General features: G+C 39.9%; 1 protein-coding gene across 1 annotated transcript in view; it reads right to left on the reverse strand.

The window, feature by feature from the left end:
• CNTNAP5 (contactin associated protein family member 5) overlaps positions 1-22,965 on the reverse strand; it is a 299,098-nt gene that overhangs the window by 107,204 nt on the left and 168,929 nt on the right. Inside the window, exon 11 of the mRNA XM_086616177.1 lies at positions 7,346-7,452. Within this exon, the coding sequence (XP_086472303.1) occupies positions 7,346-7,452 (107 nt within the window). The remainder of the gene's footprint in view (positions 1-7,345; positions 7,453-22,965) is intronic.

The raw sequence follows: 22,965 nt of genomic DNA on the forward strand, positions 1-22,965 counted from the left end.
TGGAGCATCTCCCTTATGAGGAAAGGCTGAGGGAGCTGGGTCTCTTTAGCTTGGAGAAGAGGAGACTGAGGGGGGACCTCATTAATGTTTATAAATTTGTAAAGGGTGACTGTCATGAGGATGGAGCCAGGCTCTTCTCAGTGGCATCCAATGATAGGACAAGGGGAAATGGATATAAGCTGGAACATAGGAGGTTCCACTTAAACATGAGGAAGAACTTCTTCCCAGTAAGAGTAACAGAACACTGGAACAGGCTGCCCAGAGAGGTTGTGGAGTCTCCTTCTCTGGAGATGTTTAAACTCGCCTGGATGCGTTCTTGTGTGATCTGATCTAGGTGGTCCTGCTCAGGCAGGGGGATTGGACTAGATGATCTTTTGAAGTCCCTTCCAATCCCTAACATTCTGTGATTCTGTGACTGACCTTGGGCAAATTGATATGCACAAATGCTGACACAGACCGAATTAAGCATTCTCACCAAAACACTCAGAGCTCCCGGAGACAGAGATTGGAGATGACTGTTTCACCCTCTGCTTGTATTCCTCAGGCCTGACAGATTTGTTCTTACAGACTTGAAGTAATGAGTGTTCAATCAAGAATTTTTTTCTGAATAACAAATATAGCAATATGCAACAGAAAATTTCTTCTTCTCTTCTCATTCCAACAGCAGAGGGATTAGTACAGGCAATGAACTCTGGGAACGATTCTCAATCTCACCCTTATAATACAATTGTCTTAAATGCCAGAAAATGAAATCTGTACTCTCGAAAACTGGATTTTGACAGCTCTGCTGTTGACAGACTAATGCAGTCTCTGCTGTGATGTGCCTGGATGACAGATGGCTTATTTTTCCTTTTTAAAATATGTATTTACTCATCTGATAAAGAATATATTATTTCCATAGATAGCTTTCAAATTACTTTTACCACAATGTCGCCTAAATGGATGTACAGGAGGGATCCCTCCATTACGCCTGGGGATTAGACAGTTTCCTACCATGCAAGCTAAGGCTCCCCCAGTCGAGGTACGAAAGGTCATGTCAGCCCATCCTTCCCTGTCGCTTCCCCGCAGAGGTTTGGAAGCGGCTGTGTCAGTCACGTACCCCAGCAGCCCCTGCCCAGGCTGGTGCAGGGTGACCTGCAAGTCCTGCTGCTGCAAGAAAGCAGTCAGGGAGACCTATATCATTTTAAGAGCAGTGTTGGATGGAAAGGAGGAATCAAAGACTTGGAGGACACTGTGCAAAGCAGGGCATTTCAGCCCTGCTCTTGAAAGCATTGGAGTCCCCGTGGTGTTGGTCACATCTGACACAGGCAAGCTTCAAAAGGGATTGAGTTAGTCCCCTACATGCTCTGTTCTGCAGCGCAGTCCCAAACTGGAATATTCTCTGTGTTATTTATAAGGAAACGTCAGGTGAAGGGAAAAACTTTTTTTAAATGAACACCACTGAGAAATGCAGATGTACAATTTACAGATACACAAATTGAAGGGAAAGCATTAATAACACAGTAGCTTATTACAAAATAAACAATGAAAATTCATATGCCAGAAGTGTGGTGTGAACAAAAATATGCAGGAACACCAAGTACAGAACTGAAGGCTTGTTATGAATATTAAAAGTGTTTTGTTTAGTCAAGGAACACCAATGTGTCTAAATACACTTCGAGAAAGCCTGTTCCAAGAATCTCAGACAGGAAAATTGGCTACTCAGGACATGCAAATTACATGACCAGACTCACTGTTAGACACCTGGTAGACTGAAACTCTGAACCTCATTTGCCCAGCCAGCAAACTGTATACGCATCTCCCCATTGCCAAATCCATGGCTGACACTTTAAGATGCAGCTACAGTGCTGCTAATGATCTGGCTGAAGCTATATTAAGCTTTTCAGATAAAAAATGATATATGCAGTAAGCATATCAATATTAAAAAATACATTTTCAAAGCCTGAAGTTATGTTAAGTTTATGTCATATCAACAACTATATGACATTTCCATTACTGGATGGATCTTTCCTCTGGCAATTACCTAGGCCAGTAAGACACATGCCTGTATGTGCAAGATAGATCACACACCAAAGCAAATATCCAGAATTAAATTACGTTAATTATCACCTTGCAAAGCTTTGGGACATGTTGACATCCCCAGAACATCTAGAATAAAACCATTATTTTATATTTCTCATTATCTTTTATATCAACGTTCAGCACTCTCCGGAATAAAAAATACACCCAAGACTAAAGGCCATCTGAAAATTATCATATATAAAAATAATAGAAATACAGAAGGGGAAGATGAAGCTTTCTAAGGGACTAACATAACTCATAGAAAGAGGAGATTACTAATCATTACCTTGCAATAAAGTTATAACATTCTGTATCTCAGGGCCATTTTACACTGGTCTACTGCTTTCACTATCACATGATAATTATAAGGAGAATTAATAGTATGAGAGAGATAACTATGCGGGCTTTAAACTATGACCTTTCAATTTAAAATATTTTGTATATATACATCTGTAATTCCTCTCCCTCTGTTTCTCTCTCTCTTCCCCACTCCACCTATAATTCTGATCTAGCTTCAGTTGCCTACTGTACGTCTAAGATAAGACAGTCTCCCTCTGTAGATGACAAACACTGACATGTTTCAGAGGTGGGCCATGAACTTACCATGGACACCCTATCTCGCAGTGAGATTAGTCAAGTTCTGAAAATAGCTCACACTGTTACATATATATAGAGAGAGAGTAGACCACTATCTTACATTAGATGTCACAGTATCAGACAGCAAAAAAGAGACGAGCTGAATCCCACCCAAGCCTTTTCCCCAAGCTACGTAAATCAGTATTTCTATCTAAAAGCGGAGAACAGAAAACAAACATCACATGCTTGCACACATCTATTTTGCTATGGTTCACACGTGATTATGTAAAGGATTCTCTCCTATCTATCTGGGTTATATCAGACTACTCCAATACCTATGAATCAGTAGGCTACCCACCATACTGCAGAAATGAGGAAAGTATACATTGTTAAAAAGGCTTCAGCTGAGCTAATCTTCCAACTTATTTAAATGCAAGCTGTGTGAAGCACATTTAAAAGATAAACCAAAAAGCAAACCCATGCATTTTATAGACTCAAAATAAGATTGTATCCTCAAAGCACTGTCTTAGCTACAGAGCAGCTCAAGGAGCAGTAAGCAAACAGCCCTTTCAAAGGAAAGAATCCATACCATTTCGGTAGACGGTATAGATCACACACTTTCTAATATACCTGCAAATTAGATCTTATTCCCAACAGAGGTGGAGAAACTAAGGCACAATAAAACTCACACATGAGCAAATGTAACTCATCTACTGTTGGCTTAATATCCTACAGGGTTGTTCCATGACTCCTAGTTGCCTCAAAGGGAGGGCAGTGAAATGGGTACCCAGAGACAGTCAGCCCAAGTTTTACATTTCCCATCAAATTGCACGTCCACATGCATTTGTGACAGCAAGGCACTAGCATATGATTTGGAGTTTCACAGCTACAGACAGTACAGAAATGAAAACACAATTGCTAATCAGTGCTGTGACTAGCCAGCAAGAGGATGTGAATTGCACTGGAAGCTGGAATGGTGAGGTAAATCCAAATCTTCTTTCCCCATTGGAAGAAAAAAAAAAAAACCACAAAAAAACCAAAACCAGCAAAAAACCTCCAAAAAAACTTAGAAGGTATTGCTAATATTCCACATGTGGCAGCTTGTGAAGGAGGATTAACTGTTACTAAACACTGAAATAGATTTATGCATCAGGCAATAAGCTTTGCAAGAAAGAAACAACCTGTTTAGAAAATATTTAGACTCTTCCCATATGTTACTGAAACCCAGAAAACACCAATGGGTTTTAGCACTATTTTACTTGTATTTACAGCTAAGTTCAGAGAAGAAGGAGAACACAAACAGGACCAGATGAGACTTCAGCATGAAACTTGTCTGCCACAGAACAGCTATTTAATGGGACATGACCCCACAATCTTTCAGTAGTGGACCCTCATCTGGATGAGACAGATTGCCACACCTCCTGTGACAGTTTAGGAGCTTTCAGGATCAGAAGGGATTTTTGAGTGTGTAGGAGGATACCTGAGGTTTGCAGAAAATTGACTGCCTCTAAGAAGACTATATTAAGGCCATGTCTAGACCCAGCTCACTCTTTATGTGCATCTTTAGATGCGCGTTTTTGCTTCATCTACACGTCTCAAATTTCAGCTATATCCATTTTTAGTCACAACAGACATAATCTTGTTCCACAGATCTGACATGGTCATGCAAACTTTGTCCAAGCTGTGTCTTCTATCAACTTAGTGTTCTGCCCTGCCACTGTCTACTTCCCCTCTGTTGCATCAAATACAAACTATTCATCTTTGCTTTTCACAGCATATCTCCAACCTATCTACCTGTCATAACTCTGGCATTTGCCCTGTCAAAAATGTCAAACTCCTCTGGCCACAGCCTTATGTTTTTCAAACAAACACATTATTGCTTTCTCGCATGTCACTCCTTCATGCCTGTGAGCATTCAATTTCTCCCTCTTCTTAAACTCTATCTCATGACTTTTTGCCTACAAGAAAGCCTAGCAATAATTACACACCTGGTAGACTGAAACTGCCACCTATGATGCTGATGAAGACTTTCTGGCACTCCAGCACCTGTGCCAATGTGTTTTTCCCCCTCAGAAACTTAACTGCAAACTCTATGGAGCAGGGATAGTCTGTACTGTTAGCTGCTCTTCACAGAGAGATCCAGTGTAGTCCATGAATATTTGGAAGAAATCATTAAGATTGCTTATGTATCAACCACAAAATGTATTTCAACACTTCACAGATGATGACAGTAAGTTAGGGACAATGTATCTTCAGATCTCAGTTCTTAAAATGGTACAGTCTCCCAGTCTGAGTTGGTCAAACATAAATCAATAAATTCTGGTTTGCAAAAGCACATCATGCAGTTCATCCTGAATGTATGGAAAGGAATGGGTCTTTTTATGTTGTTCAATCAGTGGCATCCACCTTTTACAAACACCACACAAAAAAGAGGCAAAAAACACATTGACGCAACCCAGACAAGAAATCTAGCTGACATTGAAACTGTTCACACTAAGTTCGACTTGCAGCAGATTACCAGTTAAATCTTTCCACTGTTGCTGCATGGACTTGGGTGTCTGAAGGGCAATTTAATAAAGAAATAGCCTTTCCAAAGTGGTACAAGTTCAATGTTCAATATCAGCCCTGTCAGCCTCAGTGTTCTAGTAAAAAATCAAAATCTGTTGAGATAATGTTTCAAACCTTAAGAAATTAGATGTTTTACTTTGATAGAACTACACTGAATTACATGATTGGGAGAGTTGCCTGTACATTGAGGATATTCTGGAGTTATGCTGTGATCAGATCTGCGGCTTTCATTCACCTGCTACAAGGTACTCCTGTACGTCAAGCACTATCAGCTGAAAGTGATAACGTCTCTTGTTCTGCAGGTTTCTTATCAACAGCCTGCGTTTGCCCACTGGCTTTAAAATGGTTTCATCGCACGTTTCAAGCACATGAATGCATTTCTCCAGATTAACGTTGCCGTTGATCGGCATTGCTTGGCTTACAGGGCAGCTGGCTCTACGATCTAGCTAGAATCAAATTAGCTGCTGGTAATATGGTTGTAAATATGCTGAGCAGCTGAATAGCTGGGTGCCACATGTGTGCACAGTTTGATCTGCTGGGAAGTCTTAACACAAGCTCTTCCTGAGAAACTTTTCAAAATAGTTTTTACATCAGAGAATCTTAAATAACTAGTTACGAGCCAGTCTTCTGCTGTAGTGAGATGGTCTCCTTCAGACACAAGCCACACCGAGCCAGCACAGACTTAGTGAGCCTCGGGCCCTGAGCTAATACGACAGTGCCAATGTAGCCTAGAGGTTAGCGTCCCTAATCGCCTTTGACAGTGAATAGGGACAGGTATCTTCCTTCCCCAAGGAGACTCTATCTTCTCACCAACTGATTTGGCCACCTAGTTTTGTACCAACCATCATCTGGTGTAAATACTCTGCTATGGCCTCAATCACTACATGTACGCTGGGTGAGGTTCTTAAGAGGGGTGATGTTTTTTGGAATGACAGAAACATTGAACAAAAAGTAAACCCTCTTTTCAAAACTATAAACTCAGCATTTTTCTTCCCATCCTTCATCTGGCTTGGCATGATTTCTGCATCAAACCCTTAGCTTCCTTCATGCTTACAACGCAGAGTTCAGGTGACAAATCTATGAATAGACCTCTCAACAGCCTCTCCCATCAGCTGCAGACCTCACACCACAAATGACTTCACCGTTAATTAGCAAACCATTAAAGTGTCCAGAATTGCAGCACGATTGCCAAGATTCTCAGCTTCAAACCACAAAGTACCTTTTCTTCTCTTCTGTTTTTCACTTAACAGGGGAAAAAATGCATCTCTCACCAATCTCTTCCTATCTGTGGTCCAAGTGCTCATCAAACACCTGGTGTGGTTATAGTTGTGTTCCTGGAATTGTTATTCTTACTCACTCTTTTTTTCTCTTTATTCCCAGTGATAGAACAGGAAGTTTACCTTCATTTTCTGACTGTTTTCCCTTTTAGTCAGCTGTATTAACAGGCTTTATTTTGGCTTCCCCTTTCTCTCTCTATTTTTCACTAGAATTCCCAGCAGGCTGTGCCTCTATTGTTTGATGTCTTTTTTTTTTTTTTGTAAACCTTTAAAACACCTTAACATTCCTTTTGCAGTGGATTTCAGTAGCTGAATGCTTCATGTGCTGCCACTGTTTCAGATACTCTATCCTTGCTAATAGTAGCAGCCTAAATAACAGTTCAGCAAAATTCCAAAATGATAAACTGTTGACAACTGTGTTTTTGCAACATGAACTTTCGGATAATCGAAAAACAAAGCCCATGGTACCAAAATTGATATACAGCGCCAAACACAGATCAAAATCACCCATCTCAGTCCAGCTAATTTCGACTAAATATCTAATGACCAATATGTCTATGATGCATATGTAACAAATGAATTTAAGATTCTCCAAATCAATGTATAGTGTGAGAAAAAGAAATGTGGACAATTAGTTAAAATAATCTGGTTTTGTTTTCTCAAAAATATTTGTCAAGAAACAGGCATATTTGCAAACAGATTTCTGCGCTTTTCCAGTCCAATTCTTGACCTGTTCGAATCATGCCAGGACATGCTACATCCTATAATAAGATATGACCTCTCTCACAGAGCTCCTCTCTAGTTTATGTGCACCTTGATATACCAGCTATAGCAGAAGACACTGCCTGTGTGGGTTTACTTACAGTTGTGACAGGTAGCTCCTATGTATCCTGTATCATTACAATCACAGTAAAAGGTGGTCCAGGACTGTGAGCATTTTCCTCCGTGTTCACAGTAGTTGGGTAAACATCTAATTGGAGACAATTTTAAAAAAAATGCAATTAATTATAAATATTTCCGTAAAAATAATGTGCTGGAAAAAATAATTATAAAACTCTCCCAACTCCTCATTCAGGCAAGAGTTTCCTAGGGCTGAATCACTGTGTAATACCTGAAATAATTACTTGTTCCTCTGATCTGTGATTCACTTCAAATACAGCCATTGAAAACAAAAACATTTAATGTATGCAGCAAGTAGGTAAAGATCACTCTCAATAAAAACACTCCACTTGTCCTTCACTTGTTAGCAATTAAAGTATCACAAACTTACTGAGCACAGAGAAGGACAAATAACAGGTGAAACTGTTATTGAAATCCTGTTTCAAAGGAGAATCCCCTGTTCTCTAATTAAACAGGCATCATTGTTATCAAAATTAGTCTGAGTTACATTTCTAGTAACAGCATGAAAATCTCAGAAGTGAGAGGAAAAATATGCTTCAATTATGAGTGCTGCTCTCTCTCTTTTTTCCCTCATTTTAGTTGGTATGCCTCTAAAGTGTTATTGTGAAGCAAATTATTAAAAGAAGAAAGAGGCACAACAGCATGCAGCTCAGGAAGGGAACCGAAACAAAAGCTGTGGGAGATAAATTCAATCTCCAGGACACGAAGTGAATGCTGACCTGAACTACATTGGTGTAAATGCAGGCAGAGCAATGGAGTTGCACCAGACTAAATGGAAACAGAGATTGCTCCATTGTTCGCCTTTTCTTTCCTTCCTTCCCCCTCCCCCCTTACTCTATATTAGATAATCTCTTCTACACTATATGTTTGACTTTTGAAAAATGAGTAACTTGTTTATACCACTGATTCAATTGTGATGGGTGGGTGGATAGAAAACAGGCAATCAATTTATCTCACACACATCAGCACTCCATTAGGGTTTTCTTTGCTGTAAATTGAGCTTCAAAACCCTTTTTACGGCCCAGATCTTTCAGTGATATTAGTGGTGAAGTCACTGATGCTACCTAGATTTGTACTAGCTGAAGACATGATTTTATTGTAGTTCATCTCATCCTTAGGAAATGTTTTTGCATTTACGTGTGCATATTTGTTTGCCTTTAATTGTGGTTTTCCATCTGTTTCTTCTGGAATCCTCACAATTAAAACACATTTCATGCGTGCAAGCAGAAAACCTGCATGTCACTAACAGCCATGTTCTTCACCAGCCTCCTGAGACTCACCAGCCAAGCATTCATCAACTTACTTGAATCCAAGGCTGCTTAGAGCTGCCAAACATTGAAAACCCGAGGAAACCTTTTTATGTGCGTAGAGACCTACCATACTAACCTCTTGTCCTCAGCATGCTGCACACAAGTACATACATACACTCATCTGGATGAGTGTGAGTCTCAGCTTTGTTCTAGAACTCAGGTTTACTTGATCACTATTTATACCATCATACATAAAATTATAAAGATCATATAAAATATTAATATGAAAGAGTAAGTCGTTTTTATTAATGCTTACTAAATTATTATAGTAATTATTTATTATTCAAATACTAGAGACATAAGGAATTCAAGAAGAAAGCATGTTACTTATAACTATCTGTAACATCTTTTAAAACAATTAGAAGATATATTGGTCTTATAAAAATCATTGTTATGGCTTCTATTAATCATTAGGCTCAAATAAAAAATGAGGAAAGAGAATGGGAAACGCATGCTTGGTTTTTCAGCTCATCAGGGAGCTTTTCTCAGTGCTGTGGAGAACACCTTGTTTCTGAAAGAGGAAACAAAGAGGATGGCCAAAACTGTCAGTTTTGCCCCATCCTTACAAGGCAGGAAGCCTGAGAAGGGATGAGATTTTGGCTTTTAACGGTATGCTGGGAAATCATCTACCAGAGCCTAACACCTGTCTGGTACAGTGACAGCCCAGTCAGCCCCTCTGCCATTACGTCTACTCTCGGCAATGATGAAGAAAGATCTAGAGGCTTTGGGTCGATACTGAAGAAATCAAGAGAGCAGCCTACAGGACGGCACAAACAGGACTGGCTGGTGCACGATCTGAACCCAGCTACAATCTGCAGAACAGTTCCAGCTCCTTTGAACCAGCAGCTCCCCAAGAGCTTCATCCCAGAGGCTGCAGGAGAAACACAGTGGTTCAACAGCTCTATGGTCATAGATATGAATTTTGCCTGTAAGAGCAGATTTGCTTATATTTGTGCTTTGATCGTGCCTGCCCTTGCCCTCAGCATATTGTCTTTGCTTCTACCTGCTATTTGCTGATAAACATTCATTTATGTCAACTGTACAACAGCAGTAGTTATATTCACATCACAGGGGTGCTGGCGACAAGAAACATCTGATGTTAATAAAGCTTTTTAAAAAGGTAAAAAGAACAGTACTGTGTTATTACCATAATTTACATCATCAGTGTAATGGACAAATATTCTTTGTGCCTATTGTAAGATACCTTTTATTAATTAACCCAACTGAGTAGAGCTAATCACTAGTCATTTGTGGTTTGCCAAAGGCCTGTATCAGAGGCTTAGCCATATTTATTCCCTTAAAACAGTTTCCTTTTAAAGGTTTTACGAAGTTGAAGGTCACTTCTCATTTCTACTTGTCTTACAAATGCAGACAGTTTTTCTTCCCCCAACAATGCACAAAACACAAGTCAAGCTAGCCATGTAAGCTTTTAATGATATTCATAAATTCAGAATTAAACCTTTTTTATTCCTTAGTCTATTTGCTTTAATTAGCACCAACAACATTGATCTTGTTTTTGGTCAGATAACTAACCCAAGAGCTTAGGAAACCAATTTCTTTGCAAATCTAATAATTACCATAATCCCATTCCAGCTGAGCAGTTGTATCTTCATTAGAAGCAAAATTTATCCTAATTGTTAGAGTATTCAAAATTAAGAAATAGCTATGATTAAAATTAATCAAGGCATAGATAAATCACAGATTGTTCCATTTGCTAACTGTCCTGGATCCTCATGTCGAAGGATTTAAATACATATAATTTTAAATATAATTTAATATTTGCATTCTAGTAGAATCAAGCAATTTTAGCAAAAAAACCACAGTGGTATCAGAAAAGATTTCATAGACAAAAACTTGCAGCAGACAGCCCCTGACCTATTTGCAATTGAAACGAACAAACAGATCAACTCAATTTTTGCAAGTATCATAAATGAGACACTTTGAAATTTAATGATTTGCCTAAGACAGTTTGTGACAGACCAGGGACTCCGATTTTCCAGATTCCAGATTAATGCATAGAATATATCATGGTGAATGAATCTTATTAAAGAATAAATGAAGCAAATAAATTCTTCCCTCCTTCGGCCAAGCTGAAAAACACACACCTTAGCCATCTAAGTGAGCAATATGCAGAGCCTGCACAAAGGCACTTACCGTGCTTGGATGAAACATTCACCTCCAACACTGTATGTGTGCTTCCTTTGAATTCAAAGGACAAACTGCTTAGACATTAGAGGGCAAAATTTGGCCCTTTGATAGGAATGATGAAGAAATAACAATGACAAAATTACTTGAGTGGGAAGGCTGAAGGAGTTCTACACATTTGATGTTACACTTGACTGGAAATAAACCCAGTACTTTCAATAAGCACCTCTCAGATTTTGTTATAGTCAGCACAACACATCCTGCCTGCACCACTCTATTCTTCCTAAATAAAGAGGAAACAAACAGAACTATCAGAGAGAGAAAGAAAACAAGCACACACCTTCCGTATTAAGACTATCACTGTACACCATTTTGAGACAACCATTAAGTCCCTAAAACTCAATGACATAACAAGGAAACACATGAAATTTAGAAGTTTTTCTATTAAGAAAGCATTTGCCTAAATATTATCTCAAATTCATTTTATTTCAGCATGTTTTCCTATTTATGTACTGCAGCTATTTCATGTATAATTAACAAAATATAACATTAACAGGCATAACTTCATATGGTAGGCATGCCTCCATGATGAAACTCATGGTGTTACTGTACAGCCTTTGCTTTTCTTCAATCAAATGGTGCCTTTCCACTAAACTCAGCAGATTGAGGCCAATTGCAAAAGCATGGATTTTTGGCCCTGGTGTGCTGAGCTGTAAATCCGTGAAATTTCTTGCCAAAGGTTATTTTGGATACAAGAAATGGGTGCAAGGGGAAACCAGGCAAGAGTTTCAAAGAGAAATCTACCAATGGTACCACACAGACAATGTGTAACAACTTCAAGGATTTACCAAGGGGAAAACAAATGAAGATCAGAGAGCATTAGAAAAGAAAGTACCACAGGAGCACTTCCCACTGTTATTTATCTCTGGATGTCCATTTCTGGAAAAATAGTGGGCTAGGGCTTCTTAACTAAAGGGAGAAAGAGAACTACCGGAACAAGAGGGAAGAAAGGAGAAACAATGAGTAAAACCAATATTAAGACAGGCCAAAAAACAGTCGACACTCTCCAGATCTTTCGCTTTCCTCGGCAAACATTCCCGCCTCACCAGCACATCTCCCAACTTCTTTCTCTTCTTGCAACTTTATAAAACTGAACAACAACTTTGTAGAGAGTGTTGTGGCATTTTTTTTTTCTTTTTAAATCACCTACATCTTTTTTGCTAAATTTATTATGTTATGAGAAGTCATGGAGTACAACAGAGCAAGACTAATATGAAAAAAATACAATTTTTCTTTTCCATGCTGGAAATCATTTGCTCTATCACACTGAATAGATGTAAAAAAAAAAAATAAATCTAAAGAGAAACACATGTATTTTTTATCACTTTCATAATTTATCACAAAAGTAGGTTTTTCTTCTTTCTGAGATTTGTAAAACTTGATGACTGAACTTTTATAATACATTATTTTCCACTGTTGGCCACCTTGGTTCTCAGACTCTGCACTTGCACACCACTGTGAGACCAACATTTAGAAGATTTGGACACTGATGTTGACTGCCCTAAGGTGTGTGGCTGGGACAGAACTGTGAGAGGAGGTTGTTGTGGGATTGGCAGGATTGAAGGGGAAAAAAGCCTGTTATCTATGTCTTAAATAAAAGGCATTTTTTAACGGTTTGATTGCTTTGTTGTTAGAACACCTACATTTTTAATAGAAGTAAATGTGCTGACAGTTTGGCTTGGCATCAGCAGAAAAGATTTTATATAAATAAATTTGAAAATGAAAAAAGGGAAACAAATAAACCATCCTGTAGAGACAGCTGTTCCATTTAGAATTCATCATTTTACAAAGCAAAAGCAGAAAAGCCATCTGCAAAAATCAAACAAACAAACAAGGACAGGATATTATATCCTACGTGCATCCCTGTCGTTGGCCTTTAATTTACCATGCAGTTGCACATCCCATGAATTTTGACTCTGAAGGAATACCAATGGGGGTGAATTCTATTCAGGTTCCCCCAGAAACTCAATTCCACACTCAAGTTGGATTCTAAAAGCCACTTCAGTAGCCTCCCTATCAACCTTCAAAATGCCTTCTTTCTCCACAGAGGTCTCATTCAGGGCAAATCCCCTCCTCAGCACTAATGGGAAGTCCCTCCACTCTGTATCAAAGACAAAAGCTAACTACCTCCAACTCCAGCATCTTTCCATATGTGCAAGTCATTGCAGTTATACGAAGGAGTTCACTCTGCTCAAACCAGTTCTGTAGTTACTCCTTACAGCATTTATTAAACACATTTTAAAGTACCAGATCAACACTGCTCTTAGTTACTCTGCAGTGGACATCAGGTAAATGAAATTTGAATTCAGCACCATTTTCTTGCTTCGAAAAGAAAGAATCTCCTCTGGAAAAGACGACGACTAAATTAAAATATGATCTGTCTCTAATTCAGATGTAGTGATGTGAGTGCAGCAGATGAATCTGTCTTCGTTTTGCTCTGAAACACAGTATTTCTACAGATCAGTGCACCCTTCATGGGCCTGAATTGTTTTCTGCAGCTGGTCTTGCATGCATGAAACAAAGTCAGGGAAAACAAAAAGCCTTAAAATTAAGGCAGGGCAGGCAAAACCAACTCACGGCATTGTCCAAGTAATCAGAGCTTTCCCTTTTGTTCACATTAAAGAAACACAAAGGACAGAAAATTCTCCCTTCCTCAGAGGTGGCATCTTCCACTGTGACTGCCAATTTTTACGGAGACTTTGCTTTGTACAAACATATTCTTGTTTTGTAACTACCACAGACCGAGCTTATCTGGCAGTGCAAAGCTCACATACCTGTCCAAGAGCAGGGAATTTTTTTTACATAGTCTTATTACACTTCACTGTCAGTCAGCCCTTAAGCTATCAGACAGAGCAGCTCTGTCACTCCTGCGTTATCCAGCTAAATTTAAACATTAGAATAGATACGAGAAGATGAGGGGACGGCCTTCAGTACTGCAGGCATTTGAATTCTGACATGCAGGTTTTTGGGTGTTTGTGGGTTTGAATTCTTTAAATCCTGCTCAGTTTTTCTGCATCCTGTCCTTCTACCCTAACACTTGGGTGATATTGACAGGTTTCCAAGATTCACACTGCAAAATGAGCTACCTGCAATGGTGTAATTACATTAGTTTGCCATGTAGGTGCGTACTTTTGGGAAAGACCCAAGATGTTCTTCAGCTCTCACAGAATGCAACATATTCCTCTATTTCTAATACTACTTTTTTTTCCCCACTGTGCATGGATCTTTACAAGGGATTAAGACACCTTTTTCACCTTTTCCTTCCACGTCATGTAACATAATTTGAATTTAAGATATTTTCCCCCTTCCATTTCCACATGATTATTTCCAGTGTTTTGCTTGTTTTTAGCACAAAAAGAAAAAAGATAAATTCTGTAAGGACAATTTGATGAAAAAGAAAGTGGCATTTCTAACTATATTTTAATTTTTGCTGCACAAGCACAAATCAAATTGTCCATGTTTCACAAAGTACCAACACAAGCATGAGAAAGGGAAACTTACTGAAAACACACCCACAATTTCCTCCGTTAAAATAGAAACTGAAAGGAAACATGAAGCTTCAGTGTGCCCTGTGCTATTTGTTAATATGTCCGTTGGAGCCTACATTCGAAACACGCAAGAAAGACAAAAAGTGAGAGGGAAAATAGTCACTCACATGACTGAAGTGATCGTTTTAAGGTGACAAAAAATCAGAACTATAACATGGCCCATTAGATCCTTATAACTAGGCAGGACAGCCTCTCCTGTAGGTAGCATTTAACAGAACAATTCTAGAAAAAAGATCTAGGTATTCCAGCATCTGAAGGTGTGCAGTTTAAAGCTTTGTTTTGGCTGATGACTGAGATATAGGTGGGGAATATTCAAATTTACTTTGGGATTTTTCCAAAATCAGAACTATTTTAAAAAAGGACAGATGACATCCCCTCTTATGTCTTCAACTCATCCCAGCTTTGATCACCATCCAAATTCAAGGAGTGTAATCTAAAAACATCTGACTTGTTGCTATAAAACCAAGAAGGGACAGCGTAAGAGGATTTCTTGCAAAGATAAAATAATCTGGACTATAAAATAATTCTCATTTGTGCAGAGAAGACACTAAATATTGAAAATAGGAAGACTAGAGAGAATGAAAAGAATGGATACCAAATTGTAGGTGGTTTGTTGTCTGTTTTGTTTTTTTTTTATTCTTTCTGCAATGCACTGCAGGTATTTATGTGGGGGTGAATGCAATATTCAGTGTTTGCTTTTTCAATCCCAGCCTGGGACTGTAATAAATAAAATTAAAACTCACTGGGCATAATTAGCCAGGATATTTTCTCGTTTGCATGGCCAACTTCAGGGGAAAAAAAATAAAAAATAAATCAGATAAAGTTTGGCTTCTGCTGCAGGGCATACATTAAATCTTAGCGCAGATTTGGGAAATGCAAAAAGAGATTGTGCTTTCATTGGATTTATCCTAACACCCTTCACCTGCAATAGTAATTAATTTCCCAAAGGCCCATTTTGACAATACAACACATGAAGCAATGTTAACTTCAGTACTAAAGGAAAAGGAGGAAAAAATAAAAAATATTATTATTTCTTACAAGTAAAATTGATAGTAAAATCTAATGGAATCTACAAAGGAAGTAGGCATAAAGCAGAATTTGAAAGGTCAGGTACATTTAGCAAGAAAAAAAGAACACTAAGCTAATTTATTTCGAAAATATTATGAAGAATTTTCACAGATAAAACATGGGTAAGGATAAAAGGATAACAACTAAGGATGCTATATGTGCTCTGTAACTTGAGTATTAGGGGGGAAGCAAACCCATGAATCAACTCAGTATATTTCTCCCTAATGAGGTAAGCTGTTAATGCCAATCCCATCACAGTGATTATTATGTATATCACACGCTGCTCTCTCCACTTGTGTTTGCTAGGAGAATTGGAACACGCAGATGAATCTTGGTTTAATAAGGATGGCAACATCAGTGTGTGCTTGTGTCTGCCCGCTGATGCTACAGAGATGAAACTGCCAGGATTCATACGAAAATATCTGAGGTAAGGTTTGTGGAGCACCTCTTCTATGAAGACAGGCTGAGAGAGTTGGGGCTGTTCAGCCTGGAGAAGAGAAGGCTCCAGGGTGATCTTATTGCAGCCTTCCAGTACTTAAAGGGGGCCTACAGGAAAGCTAGAGAGGGACTTTTTACAAGCATGTAGTGATAAGACAAGGGGTAATGACTTTAAACTGAAAGAGGGGAGATTTACATTAGATGTAAGGAAGAAATTTTTCACTCTGAGGGTGGTGAAGCAATGGAACAGGTTGCCTAGAGAAGTTGTGGATGCCCCATCCATGGAAGTGTTCAAGGCCAGGCTGGATGAGGCTTTGAGAAACCTGGTGTAGTGGAGGGTTTCCCTGCCCATGGCAGGGAGGTTGTAACTAGATGATCTATAAGATCCCTTCCAACCCTAAACATTGTATGATTCTATGATTCATCATTGCAGATGTCTGGAATTTCCAGGATGTCTTGCAAGATGTGCCATCCATCCATCCACCAAGGTGGATTCAACATGAATCTTTTTTTTCTTTTCTTTTTTTTTTTTTCCTTCCCCCCCCACCCAGGTCACTTAAGGGAACTGAAGTTGCCGGTGTTGTCCTTGACAAGTACCATCAGTATTTGCTATAGCGAGGGCAGGGTGCCAGCCAAGTAGAAATAGGACGACCCAGTCAAAGCTTCATCAGCGCAAAATCAACACAAACTGCAGCAATCAGATTAAAGTACCCTAGCAGTTGTAGACAGGGAAAGAAATGAATGTGTATATCTATGCATTCACATGAATCTAAGCCTAAAGGAAAGCAGGCTTTGACTACCCTCATAATTCATTTATTCAACACATAAACGGCCTTCTTAATCCCAAGACTAGTCTTGTATACTCAAGTACAAATGGTGTATAGAATTTACGATAATATAACAATGGATGTACAACACCATGCTTCTGCATCTGCCTTAGCCCTAACTCTGTCTAGGTAAACTTTGCTACCAAAAAGTCAATGCTTTCAAGCTATTTCAGCCCTGGCAGGAATAGCAGAATCACATGAAATTTCAGGCTCTTTAACAGAGTTTTCTCTATCACTGGCTAATTTAAATACTACATCCCTTGTGGTGGGGGTTGAAGAGTTCAAAAACATTAAGGTAATCAATGTCATCGTTAAGGATGTGTCTCAAGAGGACGTGAAACATCTGAGGATGTGCCTCAAAAGCCTGGTGGAAGCAATCACTTGTCTAGCATCATCTTGAGGGGTAACGGACACTATTTCCACAAGAGGTGTCAAGTCAGAGGAAAATGAGACCAGTTTTCCCATTATGACGGCTGTTTGGCACAAGCTATCCCAACTGCAATGCCTCCTAAGCACTCCTCTTCACAGAGTTTGGAGAAGCTGGTAGGGCAAACCACACCAGATCTTACTTCTTTGTGTCAATATGGAGTGCAAGAACTCCTGGAAATGGAATTTTCTTCTCTGTGACTAACACTGCAAAGCAGTCTGTCCCACTGCCTGCAACAAGTGGATGAGATTAGTCAACCCATGGTACTTCAGGCTGCAGGCAACACTGCAGCCCTTGCTGCTGTATTCCAAGGGGTCCATCTGCTGTAAGAGCAGACAGCCTTGCTCAGCCCAAAGGGAGCATCTGTGCCGTATGATGAAGGGCTGGAAATCCACAGTGTTTCTGGACTGAGGTTTAATGATTTTCTGGCACATTTTCCTAATATCCATGGCAACTCTTGAGCTGCAATATCTCTTGAGCCCACATTCCTGCATCTATTCTCTGAATAAGATGCCAACCTCAGCAAACAACCAACTCAGCTTCAGGACTGAAGCTAGTATTTCTAGTTTCAAAATCTGGCATTCCAGCCAATTGCTGAATGGGAAATCCCAGAGCTTCTCAATAGTGTGGCCAAATTCTCAGCATCTGCATATTTGTTTTCCTACCCATTTCATTTATTTTTAAATGAGAGGCTTCCTGAATTTCCCCCAGGCTATGCCTTCCATTAGTTGTCCACACACAAACCCACATCCTGACCATTCCACTGTCACGTAGGAAGAGAAAAACAGTGCAGAAAGAATTAGTCCTTAGCAAAATCCATTCAGATTCCAACGTATTTTGAGATTAGCACAGCTATGACAAAATATAATTTGGTTTTGAACAACAGAGGTGCAAAGAGCTGCCCACAATTAAAAGGATGTTTTTGAAACAGTAAGGAACTTGGGCTTCCTAGGACTAAGATCACCTCCCTCCAGATTTCTTTTCAGATCAACAGTGTGTCTCCTCCAATTTCCTTAATCTGATAGTGTCACAGCAAAGACGCTGATGAAATAAGTCTAAGAGCATCCCACTGAACATTTTGCCAGCTTCCAGCAATCTGTAGCTTATGAATTCATGTATGCCTTACTGGCTTTTTCCTTTATATTTGACCTCTACAGCATCTAGCAACATCCAATTTAATGCCATGTAAGATGTGAATTTGTGAGAAACAGCAAATTCTTGTTTATTATTCACCTCCTTCATGCTGCTCCTCTTTGCACAACCCTGCCTAGCACTCTCTTCTCCAGGCTGAAGAGTCTCAGCCTATTTAATCTTTCCTTGTAGAGAACAGTTTATGGCACACAAAAGAACAGTGTCAGTTTTAGAAACAGCCCCGAGGCCTGAATGATAGACTCTTACAGTCAGAGCTGCACACAGCACCACCTCTCAGTGGCCCAAAGAGGACGTACTTCTTGGAAAAGGCTGGTCAGGTCAAGGTTGAGATCAGTGAACACATCCAACCAGATTTGTGTTTTATCTTTTAGCAGTTGAAATAGAGGTTGCGAAGGGATCAACACACTATTGTTAGCTTGATTTACTAAGGGGAAGATGTTCCCCTAGTTATCCAGTGCCACAGTCCTCGCCTTCTCCTAATAGCTTACAAACTTCTCACCCTCATTTTTACCACATCTGAAAGAAGGGCATACACTTCAACTCTAGGAAGTCACAGGATCTCGTGAAAACAGAGAGCCAAGTAGAAGAGAATCAAGCTACTGTTCATCAAAGAAAAATACACAGCCTGAGCTGAACCATCATTCTAGACATCATGGAATCTGCAAAGAAATCTCAAGAAAAAACAAGGCAATAAATTCTGCAAACATAGAGCTTCATTCTGCAGTTGTAAAAATGAATTATGCATTTTTAGAAGTAAAAAGCAAATCAGGGAAATGACAAATGAGCAGAAAGTGTTGCTTCTGCTCCTCCATTTCCTTACACTCTAAACTTAACATATGCGTCTTAGATTAAAAAAAAAAAAAGCCACCAAACCATGTCTATGGGCTTACATGGTCTCTACTCCCTGCCTTAGTGTGTCTGAGAAATACATCTACCAAATGAGCTTTCTCACAGGTGTGAGAAATCCTGAGCTGAACTCCTGAAAGATATTTCCCACAAGTTTTTTGTTAGGTTTTTGTTGTTTTTTTACTTAGGCAGTGTTATTGTTGACATTTCAGAACCCCTAAAGCAAGAACAAGACACAGCTGTTCCAGCTGGAGGAGAAGCCTGAGTGAATGCAACAGAATTGCATAGAGCTGGAGGGAACCGAGAAGATCACTTAGTCCATGCTCACACCCCAAGGCAGGATCATCCTTGCCTGTGTTTGTATTTCTCACAGACTCATCTAACCTATTCATAAAGCCTTCCAGTGACAGTGACTTGACAGTCTCCTCAGGCAGTCTATGCCATGGCTGCTCTCCTATACATCCTGATCAGAAAAAATGCTTATTCCTTTCTGCACTGCAGTAGCCTTTTAACACCTGAAGATCATTATGCTGCCTCCCCCCAGCAATCTCTTCTGGTCAAAGAACCAGAATTCAATCAATCTTTCTTTGCAGGGGATGTTTTTTAGACCTATTTTGTGTCATATTTTTCATATAGAGAGGGCCATTCAAGAAACAGTTTGGGCTCTGAATATGTCTATAGAGAACAGACATTTAGAAGCATGACTGCTAATGAACCTAGGTCAACTAAACATCAAGTGGCAACCCTGGCTAGTGTTTACTTCACAGAGTTTGCTCATCCTCCAGGTGCTCCTCTCTCAGACACGCTTGCCCACTTGTTTTGCTCACTAGCTCTGTTTTGTATTTCAAGATTTGTAGAGTTGCCAATTACCCTAAATTTCAAAACAAAGGCTGCAGATATTAAGAATTTGGTATTTTGATATCAATGCTATGGCTCTGGAGTCCTGCTTAGATCAGGGGAATGGCAGCAAGTATGTTTCCCTTCTAAGCCAACAAGAGAAACTGAGCAACTTATCTGAGTTTATGGCCCATCAGAGAACTGAAAAAACCTCAGGTTAGAGAATGATTATTAGCACTAGAGAAACCAATACTTTTGTTACCACTGTCCTGAAGAAACAGGCTGGAGTTTGTCAGTTTGAGAAAGCACAAGAAGACTCAACCCTCTGTTCTGCCACACGCGCATGCTGGCCAGGGAAGGGAAGCACTGGCATCCCTGGGGACAGCAGCCTCGTGCCTTTCATCAGTGTTAAAAAGACTGAAAGAAGAGCTCTGTGCCAGCCACGCTGCTCAGCTGGCTGCTACACCAGATGCAGCTGTGATTTCTTACCCTGCTGAGTGAAAAGTTCCTGTAACCGCATCCCTAACCCATTTCCAGGAGGCTGTTTGACAGGCTCAAGAAGTCTTTGCAAACTGTAAAATATTGAGGAGAGAAATGCATAAGCAAAGGCACCGTTAGGAAAGAGACATCCTGTTGTGGTTTGTGGGGTTTTTTTTTCTAAACTAGAAGTACTTAGGAAAGTCTTTCCAGCTTGTATTTCTAAAGCCCCTAACGCAATCCCTGCAGGTGAAGGTACCATACACTTTAAACTAGGAACTTGGCGAACCTCAAGGAAAGGGAAGTGAATCCCATCTGAATTGCAGCATCTATGAGAAGCAACTGACTTTTTAATGCCGTTTGCCACCTCCCCATTCCTTGACACTGACGTCCTCCCTACAGATTAAGGGCCAAAGACAGAAAGCATTATTCTGTTGTCACTAGACTTTCTTACTGCTTAGGTTCTCCCCTGGAAGCTTTTAGGTTTAATACGTCACTCCCAGAAGATGCCTCCCTTCCCAAAACCACAGTGCAAATCACCAGGAGTGAGCACTGTACGATCCCTGTAGCCGAACTTAATCTATATCACCTTGAACTGAAAATAAATTCAAAGAGAGTCTGCATTTATTTGTTTGGGCCTGTGCCAGATGGCTTTTGGTCAGAGATGGTCAACATAGTACCCGTACTGCTGCAAAAGACGACATAGATACTCAAAGATATCTCTTCTCCCTCCAACAAGTCCCTGAATTCAAGGACTTCACAGCACCTTCACTTCCAGAAATATCTGCTGTGTTTCTTTCTGCTGTGTACCGTGTCATAGAGGGGAAATGCCAGCATGATGCAAGAAAATGTATTTTCTGACTTACTAATTCAGTGTAAAGGAAACAACCCCCGATGTGTACCTGCACTCCTAACCAAGCAGGAATCTTGAAAAGGCAATGACTATGAGGGATAAAATTAAATCCACTTCCTTTTAAATATGGAGCAGACCTCTATGGCTTAGCAGCATATTGTCTCATTTTTTCTTTACCCGTCACTGGAATAGGGATAAATGCATTGCAGGCAGCTATGAACTCTTAACACTTCATAAGGGCAGCAGTGTAATCACCACACTTTGCAACATCCTCAGAAAAGACTGAACAATCTGTGTATTTGGACAACCACAGCAAATATACATATTAGGAATAAAAGAAAAAAACAGTTAGCTGGATTAACAGTAAGCAGGCAGTGGGAATGTCAAGAGTCCTACACACGCATTGCTACAAGAAAAATTGCTTCCTCCTACGGATTCTACTTTCTTGTTCCACAAGGCATTGGGAATAGTCTTCAGAAACAGCTTTGTCTTGAAGGAGGTGAAGAAGGGAATAGGGCACTACTCTGCAGGGCTTGTGGAGCAGACACAGCTCTGAGATGAATAGATTGGGGATGCCTCTCCTTGCACAGGATGTGTCACCTAATGACAACATGTTGGTACCATACAAGGAGATGGCAAAACGGAGATGATTTGATATGCAGCAATAGGAACATTAGTGATGCTGGCACTGCAGCTGAGAGATGGAAAGAAGTCTCTCAGTAGGAGATGGTGCTAACTAGCCTTGTTCCATCATCGGAACAGTCCATGTTGTGTTCAACTCCAGACTGTACAACGTTTTAACATCCTACTGAAAGCACTGAAGACATGAGTTTTCTGTATGTTATCTGTCAGTCTTAGCTCTCGCAGATATATCCTGAACTGCCCACTCAGCCAGGACTAGAGCAACTACTAGGTGGTCTTGTTCACAGGATTGCTGAGGGTGCAGGGAGACTCTGGAGGTCTCTACCAAAAGCTCCCTGCTCAAAGTCAGGTCAGCAACAGAGTCAAGTTCACTTATGTTTCCAAAAGCATCTTCACTTGGCACTGCCTCCCAAGCCACCGAATGAAAAGAAGGCAAAACTGTATATTTCTATGGACATGCCCCTTTTTTGTGAGTACTCTCTGATAGCTCAGCTAGTGACAGGGCATTTACTTCCTGAGAAATATTTACTGAAGAATGGAAACAACAAATGCAGGGACACAGAAGGCATTCATGCCAAGTTCACTTGAGAACACATATAGTTTAAATACTAGAGATGAGAGATGATGAGATATTAAGGCTTAGTCCCTCAGATGTCTCCATGTAAATGAATGGAGGCTCATCACTTTATACAGAGAATCCTGGTGTGTGTGTGTATAATATGCTTACACAACTAGATTCTCTCTCAAAAACATACTGCTGCCATCAATAGCAGTCCCAGTTTATCATCGTTCAAACCAAAGTCATTAATTGTTTTTTTAAGAGCTGCCACAAGTTGCAGTGAGCTGCCTAACCACTGCTTTCATGGCCCAGGCCTGAACGAGCTTGGCCTACAAGCCTGTAACAAATGAACTGCTTTCTAAATAGAAGCATATTCCTCAAAAGAGGTTTTTTG

Source organism: Tauraco erythrolophus, chromosome 8 (genome assembly GCF_009769465.1).
Source record: "Tauraco erythrolophus isolate bTauEry1 chromosome 8, bTauEry1.pri, whole genome shotgun sequence".
NCBI classification, from domain to species: domain Eukaryota; kingdom Metazoa; phylum Chordata; class Aves; order Musophagiformes; family Musophagidae; genus Tauraco; species Tauraco erythrolophus.